The sequence below is a fragment of the Macrosteles quadrilineatus genome, unplaced genomic scaffold (assembly GCF_028750875.1).
Source record: "Macrosteles quadrilineatus isolate MER2022 unplaced genomic scaffold, UCM_ALF_1.0 Scaffold_6__1_contigs__length_79288215, whole genome shotgun sequence".
Lineage (NCBI taxonomy): Eukaryota > Metazoa > Arthropoda > Insecta > Hemiptera > Cicadellidae > Macrosteles > Macrosteles quadrilineatus.
This window is the reverse complement of record NW_026542599.1, coordinates 60,331,685-60,344,870: the sequence shown is the minus strand read 5'-3', so window position 1 is coordinate 60,344,870 and position 13,186 is coordinate 60,331,685. Positions and strand designations below refer to the sequence as shown.

At 34.3% G+C, this 13,186-nt stretch overlaps 1 protein-coding gene across 1 annotated transcript; it reads right to left on the bottom strand.

The window, feature by feature from the left end:
* Positions 1 to 229: 229 nt before the first annotated feature.
* Positions 230 to 12,445, bottom strand: LOC128996473 (60S ribosomal protein L13-like). Its single transcript, XM_054421829.1, has 5 exons — positions 12,380 to 12,445; positions 3,830 to 4,081; positions 1,415 to 1,591; positions 905 to 1,036; positions 230 to 387 (listed from the first exon to the last, which is right to left on the bottom strand). The coding sequence occupies exons 2-5, from the start codon at positions 4,073 to 4,075 to the stop codon at positions 268 to 270; spliced, it is 675 nt and encodes a 224-aa protein (XP_054277804.1). The 5' UTR covers positions 4,076 to 4,081; positions 12,380 to 12,445; the 3' UTR covers positions 230 to 267.
* Between the last annotated feature and the right edge of the window lie 741 nt (positions 12,446 to 13,186).

Sequence of the window (13,186 nt, the reverse complement as noted above, 5' to 3'; positions counted from 1 at the left end):
CAACTTATTGTTAAACTGGTCTTAGGTGTTCAACGGTAAATCGTTAAGCAAAATTTTTACCTGAGCTTTTAGGAGTAAATTGGACATGTATATCCTTCTAATAACAAAGTTAATCTTTTTCATTCAACACTCATCCTTTACTCAACTTCAAACTTTACACCCTGGTTTGTCTAAACTGACGAAAAAAAAAACAAAGGATGTAGAAGGGGTTTTAAGAACAATAGATAGCTAAACGGTATAAAAACAAAATTAGTTTATTTTTACACTTTACTTCTTGGCTTTCTTGACCTTAGCTTCTTTACCAGCCTTGGTAGGATCTTCAGGGTTTTCGGCTGCTTCCTTGGCCCGCTTGGCTCTGATTCCAACCAGTCGCTGGTCAGCCCTTGCCTGTGAACATCACACATGCACTCAGTTTATATAAAATACAGAAGTAATGATTGTAGTGAGTGAAAATTAATCTAAATAAACGGTATCAGCAATCTGACACATACTTCCTCCCATTACCTTGACAGTTTAGTGTTTTCAATAAAAAACAAACTCAAAGCCTTTTTGAGATTTTTTAAAAGAGAACCATTATTTGTTTAAATGGTTCAAGAATACTGCAATGGATTTTTTAACATTGTTTTCTAAAATTTAAATTTCCCAAATAAACTCGTTAATAATCAGTAAAACACATTTTAGCCACAAAAACAACAGTAGTAGTATTTCACTGATTAATAAATAAACAAATTCTGGAAATTCAATAGGGGAAAGGTCTAAAAACAGCGACTGGCGCCTAAAAATGAGTGATAAAACCTGCTAAAACTAAAATGATTCAACGGCTGTTGAGCTAATGTATTAAGAAAGGCGACAGGTAAGTAGTAGGGCCTACATGCTAAATATATCTTTCTGGTCGTCAACTTACCTTCCTGAGTGCTGTGAAGGCAGAGAACTTCTTCTCCTCCTCTGTGATAGCCCTAGCCTTGGGCCGCACCTGGGTCTGCTTGATGGGCATCACGACTGTCTTCAGCTGAGAAGCCAGCTTGCGCTCCTCCTCCTGTAATATACAATCACACTGTGTAATGTACTGGTAACCATGAATTGATTATGTAAAACTAAAACAACAAATTAGTAAAACATGCAAACATCACTAGTGGTTAAAACGTTCCATAAATTTGTTCAAGAAAAATGTAGCAGTCCTTTTTTTGACTCACGGGAACCTCAATTCCCTATAGGAATGGGATAACTAACTTTCTCTTTGTGTGTAGCAGTTATGTACCCTTAGACCTTATGTGAGTTTGTAATGAGGCAATGATAATTCTCTGACATTTGTTAACACACAAATATACAATCAGGTTATTTCAAAGCAATCAGTTATTTGGGCACAGGTCTGTAAATGTCCTGTCAACAAGGCAGTTCTTTAGTTTGTACTTACAGTGGCCTCTCCCTTCTTCAACTTCTTCTTCTCATGAATGGGGAAGAGGATGAGCTTAGCCTTGTACTCCTTTAGCCTCTGGGCGTTCTGTTGTACTGATTCATGTGACTTGTTACGTCTGCGAGGGTCTACAGCGATGCCGATGGACCTGGCAAACCTCTTGTTGAGACCAGCTTGCTGAAAAAGGTTCAGTTCACATAAGACACCATGGTTAATTCTCAAGATTAAAATTACTACAGAAAACGTAAAAGAAAACAAAAAAACATTGGTAGTAAATTGATGCTTAGCTAGGCTATTGGCAATTACTCCAAATGTCCTGGTTCTATAAAAAATCCATACAGTTTAAAGAATTCTTCCCAGTCATTAATATTAACACGCAAATTCCAGTTTTTCCTGGGTTGAATACCATGAACACTTGAGTATGGCTAACCTAAATCATTTGGGATCAAATGCTGTTTAGATAAGCCAAAATAATTTTAAAAATCGAGAAGGAAGCAATTTAACATGTTCACTGCAGAACGCACTTAGGAGTCATCCTCTTGCCGCCCGGTAAGATAGCCTACAGACGACACAATCAGGTGCGTTTCGCCCCATTTTCTCATTTCCCGCTATTTCTTGAATTTTGCCAAAGATAGTAAAAATTACATATGATCTTTTTTCTACAATGAAATTAGGCCTACAAAAAATAATCAATCAGTAGGCCTATTAAAAAAAATCAAGCACTAGTAACAGGCTACAAAGAATATACATTTATTATCGTATATCTTAATCGGCCTAATTGTAAAATCACTAATTAAATATTAAAATTCAAGAGCATTTTACAAACGTTGTATTTTGTTAGGAATCAAAACGATAACAAAGAACAAAAATATAGGTCCAGAGGACGTGCATGATTTGAAAATAATGTGCGCGCAAACTACACACTGCTACCCGAGACCGTACATAATTATTGTTATTCAGTGTTTTTTTTTTTTTTATAGACATGTATGACTAACGAAAGATTAAAACCCCTTTTAACCAGTTTTATTTCAACAGTTCAGTTTTATATTCGGTTAATCAAGGTATAACGTTATACTATTGATAGAACTAGTCATTCCATCCCACGTTATAAAAAAATTATCGCTTTTAGCTAATTTCCCTAGGGAAGTATTTATTACAGTAAGTGGCACGGTAGAACTTATGCCTGGGCGACCAATGTACTTATTCATTTTGATGTCTCCAGAAGCCAACCATTCGTTCAAATTTATATATATATATATAGGCTAGATTTATTTATATATAAATTATATAGCCTATATGTGTCCGTAAACGCCATAGCTTGAGTAATTTTTGTCAGATTTTGATGAAATTTGGTGAAAATATTTAAGGCAGGATAAACTTTACAATGAGTTTGCGAACAAGCTTAATCAGACTATGGGAACAGGGTTTTACAGGAGGTTTTATGGGGTTGGTTATTGGTTTTTCTCATTTTGACCACCAAACACAAAATTTCCCAATTTCTATAAAGACCATTTTAAATCGCTTAGAAAACAAATAGTTTAGTAGGCTATATCAAAGTGTATTTGTACAGTTATTGGTGAGAAAGTTCAAAAATATTTTAATTTAACATTCCCATATCATTCTTATGGGGAGAATATTGTAAACTGTTTCAGTTTACTTGTTTATGGAAATATTTTGATACTTGGTAAATTTATTCATTTTATACTAGGCTAAGCTATTAATATTTTACAAAAAAAAAAAAAACAGTTAGGCTACTTTGTTTCTTTGTAACCAGCAAACCTAGGTACTCATTAAAGTTAATGTTATTTAAATAGATTTAATTGAAAACCGATTGTCAAAATCGATTGTGCCACCTATGGTCATAGCTACTTCCCTATCAGAGGGAAATTCGCTAAAAGTGATAATTTTTTTATAACATGGGGATGGAATGTCTAGTTCTATTAATAGTAAAACGTTAGACCTTGATTAAATAAAATAAAACTGGTTAAAAGGGGTTTTACTCTTTTGTTAGTCATAGGTACATGTCTATCTTGACCTATTATTTTTGTTCTTTTTTATTGTTTAGATTCCTAACAAAATACAACGTTTGTTAAATGCTCTTGAATTTCAATATTTAATTAGCGATTTTACAATTCTAAAAAGTGGTCTGGAAGCCAGCTACTGAGTGAGTGGAAAAAGCATGAGTGTTAACAAGGGCACTCACCGGTTTCTTACAAGCTGGTGTACGTAGCTTGTAAACTCGTGTGAATGGGGTTTTAAACCCTAAACGATCATTTATATGAGCCCAAAAAAAATTGTATCATACCGTACAACTTATATCTCATTACGGACAAACATAGCCTATCATCTTACACTGTAATAGACTGTTAACTTATTACTTTTAAACTAGGTCTAGGTGAAATTGTTTTATTCTACCTTCAGTTCATCCAGAGTAAAACCGCGGCCAGCGCGGACCTTAGTGTGGTAACGGATGGTGGGACAACGCACAATGGGCCTCAGAGGTCCTCTGGCCGGGCGAGGAGCGACAGCTTTAGCTTTCTTGATTCTGTTCTGACGCCTCCTGAATTTCCTGGCAGGCTGGTTGAACCAGGTCTTGACATACCTTTGCCAATCCTTATGGAAATGGCCATTAGGAATCATATTATTCCTTTTGGGAGCCATTTTAAACTGGAAATATTGTTAGGTTAAAATTTAAGTCTCTTTAAAGTTACACAATGTGCATTCAAGCCTAACCTGACTTAACTAAATTGGGCACAGGTCGAACTAGCCTAGTGATGTGCGTATCGATACAAGGACCGCAAAATATCGATATGTTGTATCAATACGTGGGAGTGTATCGATACACCTATAGCCAACATCGTATCGAATATCGTATTGTTTATTTTAATTTAAGTTAAAGTTTATTTTTTAGGTAAGAAATTTGTCTTCCCATCTTCCTCCCCTCAAAAGTAAGTTAGTAGTGGAAATTTGGTATTTTACCCTACCATCTTCAAAAACACTGATAAAATGTATTTTCAGCTATGTTTTGCAAATAACCTCAAAACTAGGGCCACCATTAATGGAAGTGGGGACCCTCATCATCCATATTAGCCTAAGTATACTATTTAATGTGTAAGTGGCATACCCACCATCAAGTACTCTTTAGTTCAATTTATTATCCCCGTGTAAAAACTAGGAAAACAATAACAAAATGTTTTCCAATTTTGAGGGTTAACTGGAATTTAGAGGTTAAATGTATGTGAGTTTGATACAAATAAAAAGACACAGGAAGGAAACGGCTTTTCTGAGGTAAGGTTACAAACACTAACCCTCTTTACAAGCCTTTAAGTAACATAGTATTTGTCTATGCAGCTTGTAATTTGAGATATTTAATTTTTTTTAATTGTAAATAAACAATACGATACGATATTTAATCCGATATTTGTAAAAATCGATACATGAGGATACGATACGATACACGTATCAATACACCACGTTCTGATATGTATCGATACGTAGTAGGCCTATCGATACATTCACCCGTATCGCACATCACTAAACTAGCCTAATATCGGGGAATTAATTAATTAATCTAGATCTCTTTGAACAATCAACGCAAAGGACAATATAGCCAAAGAGCACTTTATCAACAAGATTGAGGAATTAAAATACATACTGTAACTTGGTCTTTAACTTATCATGGTAAGTTATCTTTTAGTTTCAGCTCAAATCGAGAAATTTAATGTGGCATGACTGTGAGCCCAACAATTAAGTTTAACTATCGGTAGGCCTAAGTTAATGGTAGACCCTTTTCGTTATTTCTTTAACTTACTGTACTTAAGGGGCTTCTAATGAATTTTGAAAAAAATGTTTTTTCTCATTAAGTTTAATTTGGCCTATTTTGAACTGTATACCTCTGCTACCTATTTATTAATTTCATCGCACACTAAAATTATTAACATTACTTAGGTAAAAAACAATTTTTACCTTCCCTGTGGCAAAAAGCTTAAGTTAAATACTCGTTAATTTTAATGTAGGCTAGATAGTTACAAGAAAAAAAATCTAAATTTACAGATATTACTAAAAATTTTGATTTTTTCAATAAATATGTTGGATGCCTGCTCCATCTTCGAATTCTCGAGCAGATCTCCATTTTTTTCGAGATCTGCTACCTATTTGTCGCCAAACATACTATAAGAAAGCTTATGATTTCGGTATTTATTCCGTATAGGTGCCTCCAAATGAATTTTTAATTTTGATATCATACAATATAGTTTTTTACCTCCTGAATCCAAATATACCATTATTTTTCACCGCTGATGAATATTTCTCAAGATATCGCCGTAAAAACATACTTAACAACACAATAAACAAGATAGGATGGATAACCATTTCATATTTAACCTCAGTTTGTCTACAGGCACTTTTCCCTCCACACTGAAATATGGTTATGTGGTTCCAATCTTCAAATCCGGTGATCGTTGCGATGTTACAAATTACAGGCCCATAGTAATCCAGTCCGTCCTCAGTAAAATTTTTGAAGGGCTTATTTTAGACATCGTACAGCCTTTATTTAAACATATCATAATTGATGAGCAGCATGGCTTTACCTCTGGTCGCTCCTCTGTGACGAATCTTTTATCTCTCCAGTGTCTGGTGTTGGAAGCCTTTGGTCGAAGAAATCAAGTTGACGCCATTTACATTGACTTTAGTAAAGCTTTTGACAAGATAAATCATAGTCATCTGCTTGCAAAGCTCCAAGGCTATGGGTTCACTGGAAGGATTCTACAATGGTTTAAGAGCTACCTTACCAATCGACGGCTTGCTGTACGCCTTGGTTCTGAAGTCTCTTCTTTCTTCGCTGCAAGTTCTGGTGTTCCTCAGGGGTCTCATCTTGGACCGTTCTTGTTTTCCATCTTTATTAATGACATTAAGAAGGTCATCAAAGTCCCATTTCTTCTATTTGCTGATGACATTAAGCTACTCGTCGAAGTTGCATCACATCATGACTGCCAGTCCTTGCAGGACGCCCTCGATGACGTATTTGGCTGGTGCCTCTCCAATGACATGGCTGTGAATCCCACAAAAACCAAATTGATCACGTTCAGCAGGAAATTAAATACAGTGTTAGCTGACTACTCTCTTGATGGCAACCGGGTTGAGAGATGCAATACCATCAAGGATCTTGGTGTACTAATTGACTCCTCATTCGAGTTTGGACCCCACATAAACCAAATCTGCACCAGGGCCTCTCGTATGCTCGGTTTGGTATTCCGCTCTGCTAGACATGGTTTGAGCAACCATGCCTGTATTATCCTATACAAGTCTCTCATCCTGCAGCTACTTGAGTATGCTTCCTTGGTTTGGTCACCATACATACCATCTTGGCCATATTTACCATCTTCAGTCGGTACAAAGACGCTTCATCAGGTTCCTGGGATGTCGTGCTGGACTTGACTTTCGTGACGTCCGGGTAGACGAGCTCTCTAATATCTATGACATTCCGAGTCTTGAAAACAGAAGGCAAGTGGCTGATGTGACCTTTCTCTACAAACTGATAAATAACCAAGTCAACTGCCCCTTCTTGCTGGAAAGGATAAACTTCCATGTTCCTTCGAGAATCACGAGACATCAGCGTGTATTTGAACTTGACCATACTGGGACCAACTACGCCAGATCTAGTCCCATTCCCCGGATTATGCGCCTCGGGAATGTGATAAGCAGCTCTGTGGACCTTTTAACTGCCTCCTTGGGAGTGGTTTGGCGTTCTGCGGCTGACAGCATCCTTGAGGGTACCCCATAAAAGCATTGTTGTTGTTATTCCTTTGTTGTTGATTTTTCTCATGTTAATATTTGTGATCTATTTTGTTTGTATTCTTGTTATTGATATATTCATTGTTATGTTTTTGTTATTGTTATATTTTTTATACATTGTTATATTTTTTCTTAAATATTGTTTTCTACTCCTCTGTTAATTATTAAATCTTTTTAATTTTTGTAACTACTTAATGTAAAATGGTGTTTGCCATTGGTGTTTAATAAATAAATAATAAATAACATTGCAAGTGATTCTGTAGGCCTAGTAAAATAACTTAATGTTCTCTATAATAGGAATTTCGTCACATTATGGAGATATAGATGGACCGGTGGACTAATTACATGTAGTTCTTATTTAGGCTAGGCATAAGTTAATAATGTATTATTGTTACCAGTATTTTATCCTTATTAATGATTTATTGATTTATATTTCGCCGTTTAGAAATTACATAATAAAATAGTGCTGATAACCTAACCAAACCTCTAGAATGTGTAAGCAAACTCCTTTTGATGGGGAGAAAAGGCATAGCCTATGTCAGGGTGGTAGGTCGTGCTGTATGTGAATTATTTGTGCTGTAGGTTATCAGCACTATTTTATTATGTAATTTCTAAACGGTGAAATATAAATCAATAAATCATTAATAAGGATAAAATACTGGTAACAATAATACATTATTAACTTATTGGTTTTAGCATAGACTAAGCAACACAAGTAGACTCCTCATCCCATTGTAAATTTTGAAGCTTGTTTTTCATTTCATGTCTAGTTCATGTATGTCCACACTGATTGCTGGGGTAGACCACATTTTGTTTCTATTATTTTAGGGTTATTTTCATGATTTGTGCTTTACTATTTGGTTATATAACTAGGGGACCAGTTATTCTTTATGATTAAATCGTTTTATATGATTAAATGAGGTTTTAAATTACTGAAATAACAAGAAACAAATTGTAAACAAAACATAACCTCTACAGTTGGACGTACAGAACAAACAATAAAATTGGCTTCAGCTGTTCCATAAGGATGACAAATCTACTAAGGGAGTATGATTTATCTATGGTTTTAGAAAGTGAAAAGTGTAACTTGATCAGGTGATTTTCATATTGCAGAATCAGAGTTAGCTAATTAAAGTTGTCACTTCCATTTGCTTGACTATGATTGAAAACAATCAGCTGTTGGTTTACCCATAGTTCATTCCACTTCTAAATGTCATCCATCCTACCTCGTTTATTGTAATGTTGTTGGCTATGTTATTACGGTGATATCTTGAGAAATATTCATCAGTTGTGAAAAATAATGGTATACATATTTGGATTCAGGAGGTAAAAAACTATAAAGTAAGATATCAAAATTAAAAATTCGTTTGGAGGCACCTATCTATTCTATATATAATTCAGTTTTAAAAATCTTTGTACAACTAAATCTAGAGTTCTACTGGACCGATTTTAATAACTAATGGGTCGTTGGAAAGCTTAAGTCGTGTAGATTTGCAAATAATTATGAAAGTTTGTTTTTGTTATGATTTATGGTGAAAATTTAAAAAAAAACATGTTTTCCATAAGAAATACATTGAAAACGGTGTTTTACACAATTTTTATTTGGGTGCAACTTTTTGCGGCCTTTTTTGAGTGTTTCCAAGAAGTGTATGGTATCAATTTGTAGGAAATTTTATTCTCTTTCAGAATATCACCTTCCACTTTAGTCGATTTCCTCACCATTTAAAAGTTATTTGCAAAAAAGCTAAGCAACCTCCGAATTTATAGTAAAGAGAAAATACTGAGTTAGGGATATTTTTGTTAAGCTTTGTACAACTAAATCTAGACTTCTACTGGACTGATTTTGTTAATTAATGGGTCATTGGAAAGCCCAACTCATGTAGATTTGTAAATAATTATAAAAATGTGATTTTATTATATCTTTGTGGTAAAAAAGTAAAAATAACAAAAATACATTAAAAACTGCTTTTTCAAGTTTTTGTTTTCAAGTTTCTATATGTAGCCAGCTTTTGGCTGCCTTTATTAAGCATTTACAAGAAATGCATAGTAGTTGTTTGTAGTAAATTTTATTCTCTTTCAGAATATCCCATCCACTTTAGTCGATTTCCTCACCATTTAAAAGTTATTTGCAAAAAAGCTAAGCAACCTCCGAATTTATAGTAAAGAGAAAATACTGAGTTAGGGATATTTTTGTTAAGCTTTGTACAACTAAATCTAGACTTCTACCGGACAGATTTTGTTACTTAATGGGTCGTTGGAAAGCCTAATTTGTGTAGATTTGCAAATAATTATGAAAGTTTGATTTTATTAGATATTTGAGGTGAAAAAATAAAAATAAACAATAATACATTTAAAACTCATTTTTTTCCAAGTTTATATTTCCAAGTTTATTTTTTGTGGCCAACTTTAGGCTGCCTTAATTGAGTATTTTCAAAAAACACATAATAGTAATTTGTAGGAAATTTTATTCTCTTTCAGAATATCACCTTCCACTTTGGTCGATTTCCTCACCGTTTCAAAGTGATTTGCAAAAACGTTAAGCAACCTCCCAATTTATAGTGGTGAGACAATACTGAATTAGAGAAGTTGTTGTTAAACTTTGTACAATTAAATATACAGTTCTACTGAACTGATTTTATTAAATAATAGGTCATTGGAAAGCTTAATTTGTGTAGATTTGCAAATAATCAGAATATCCCATCCCATAAAAGTTTGATTTTTTAAAAGATTTACTAGGTTAAACCCGTCATAGTCGACAGTTACGGTTGAGGTTGCAAGCAAGATCGTTTGACTATAAATAAATCAATGATAAATAATTTGTGTTGTACGTCATTTAGCGGTGTGCTTTAGATACGTCCGATTTTAATAAGCTATAAATCAAATGGATGCTGGTATTTCACAGAAGGTTCTTAGGTCAAAACAAATAGAATAACGTAATTAGAATTAAGTAAATATATCTAAAACTAAATTCCATACCCAAGATATAATCAAATTTATATTTTCTGATTGAGCGATACAGTATCTTAAACCGTTTAAAACTATCAATATCTCAAGTGAAAGCCTATGAAGTATTTTAAGACCAAGACATATTAAAATAACTTAAATAAAAATAGAGTTATGTATCATTGATTGCAGATAAGTACTAAAACGATTGAAATTATTGTTGATTTGTGATTCAGCAGTGTGTTTTAGGTAGTCCGATCTTAATAATCAATAGCTCAAATGAAAGCTGGTATTTCACTAAAGGTTTTTAGACCAAAACATATAGGGGTAACATATAGAACTGCTGGAATACAACTTTAATTGAAGTGAAAAATAAAAATAATAAAATTTAAATTCTTTCAAAATATACGTCAAAATGAATGCCGAAGCTTTATGGCAAATCTGTGGTACGTCCATACCTTTAGTTTAAGGCCAAAATTATGAAAATCGGTTGGGTAAAAGACTCCCAAAAAGAAAAACCAATAATTTTTATAGATGGCAATAATTGGTTTACCAGTATGCATAATATAATTATCTAATGTTATGTGCTTAATCTGTACCATTAATATTAGTGAGTAAAGTTGTGTATGGATTTCATAACCATTATTTTACTAGAGACCGTTGTATTTAACCACAACGGGCACTGTTGCTTGTACGGAATAATTACCATGATTTTTACTTTGAAATAAGTTAGGTAGGTAGTGATAAAAAGTCATACCGAAATTACAGTCGGGACCACATAAATTTGCAGTTAAGGGAGGAGCATAGCCTATTTACCATATGGTTTTGAATGAACCAAAGAGAACCGTGTGGTGTTGCCAAATCTAATAATACCAGCTGATTTGAAAATTATTGCTTAGTATATTTTAATTGGTGTTGTCAACGGGCGATGTGGCAACGTCGCACTAGCCTTGTCTTGTGCTTGGCTGCCACCAACTGCAAACTTACGTGGTCCTGACTTTTAAAATTATGCAAACGGTGAGCATTCAAGAGAACGCTTCCTAAATGCATTCGTAATTCTGACTTTGGACAGTTCACAAATGGCGTAAATGCGTCGGAAAACCAATGTGTAACAGAGAGAGGTTTATGTTCAAAGGCCTAAGTTATCATGTTGAACATCGTTAAGGATTTATAACTTGTGACTAACTAAAAAGATCTAGGCCCTCGGCCCAGGAGCCCATTTAATAGGCTAACTTAATAAGTTAAACTTACAAATTTAAAAAAAATAAGTATGGTAGGCCTTGGCTAAGTTAAGTAGAATAAGTTAAACTAAGAGCGCACTGAGTCAGGGCAGCACAAATGGATGGATGAATGGAAAAAATTTCAAAAATGTTTAGCATTGATTTGATTTTGAGTGCACGCTCTCAGCCGTCACAGAACATCTAGGCCCATGTAGGTACACCTTCCACTGTCCGAAAGAATGTTTGGAAAAAATTTAGAGAGACGTTCAGATGTGTCACCTATAACTTAAACTCATTAACCTTTTTCACAACGTAGTTTTCAGGAAAAATGCTAGAAAGACTGTTGAGTGCACACAGACGTTATTGAAAAAGTGCGTGGAATTTCTGTTCCTTCCGTCCGTGCCTTACCGACACAATCAGCACATATGCTAGACAGAGACTGTGCAGTGCACAGTCCATTGCAAATGAGTGAATTTTGGTTCCGACCCTCCAAGCCTCACTGACAAAATGTGTGCTAAGTTTCTAATAACAGCAAACCTATTGATATTTTAATTATTTATATTGACAAATGGAATGTAGGCCTATAGTAACTTCTAGTTAGCTTAATTTACTATCGATTAACTAAGCTAGGCCTAGGCCCATAGATTAACAGAGTAACCTAAGTGATTACTTTGTTTAGAGAAATTTATAGACATAACCTAAGGCCTACAACTTCAATCCCGCAGAATTATCTGTATCAATGTGGTTAAAAACATTCTATAATTATTTAAAAACTATCCTTAACATCCGATCAAAGTAAATAGGCTACCGTACTTGAAGAATCCTAACCTAGGCAGCAATTAGAGCCCAAGATACTCTGAATATATTTAGACATTGAAAGTGATCTATGGTAAATTTATAAGTAAAGCTTTTACCGTTTAAATTAAGTTAAAACAAAGTAGGAAACAAATTTCTTTAATGCGATAGATACAGATAAATAAACTTAATAAATTGGGAATGAACAACGTACCTTCGGCTTACTTTATCCGGAAAGAAGAACAAAAATTGATTTGCTCAGCTTTGCTTTGCAGAATACCAATTGAATGCAAAGAGAATGGACATTTTTGACAAGAGTTCAAAACCAAAGTGGTTCTACTTGGCCATTGATTATAAAACATTTTAGAACTTCTAAGTACAGGCATAGTCTAACTGTTATAAAGTGAAGAATATTTTAGTTTCGCTATTACAATATATCAAGAAGCCAGTTTAAGTTAAATACAATAGGACCTAAGGTCAAAGTACAAATAGTACAAAGTCCAACCCCAGAGAGGAGACAAACGACGAGGGAGTCTCAGTCTACGTTATGCCAAGGTACGTTAAACATGATAAATGCGTTGTCAGTCAGGTTAAATTCAGTGTTAGACCGGCTAGTTATGTCTAAATCGTATAGGTTATGATTAGGCAATTATTTAAAGAATACTAAACTATTTCATGGCGACGAGTATTTTAAAGTGAGTTTCTTTATTTTGTGCGCGCTTTTAAAAGTATATTTTTACGTCAAGTGTTTCCTTTTTGTTGGTGAAAGGGAGAAGGAATATTCATTTTAACCAGGAACGGCAAACGAGCAATTAACAATCAGCTAAATCCAGAAGCAACGGGTGAGAACAGTGAAGAAAGGAGTGGTTGTACTTGGGAACGGATTGAAGAAGGCAGGTCCAATAACAGTAACAGCTCCAAGACTTACGGAAGCTATAAAGACACCCAAACCAGAAAATGTGTCACAGCTTCGCTCATTCCTGGGGTTAGTTAACTATTATGGAAAATGTTTGCCAAATCT

Excerpts from the sequence above, each read along its gene's own strand:
- LOC128996473 (XM_054421829.1), bottom strand. The coding sequence starts at position 4,075 with ATGGCTCCCAAAAGGAATAATATGATTCCTAATGGCCATTTCCATAAG. Across the intron at positions 1,037-1,414 it reads TGAAGAAGGGAGAGGCCACT|GAGGAGGAGCGCAAGCTGGC; the intron begins GTAAGTACAAAC and ends TGTATATTACAG. Across the intron at positions 388-904 it reads CCTTCACAGCACTCAGGAAG|GCAAGGGCTGACCAGCGACT; the intron begins GTAAGTTGACGA and ends TGATGTTCACAG.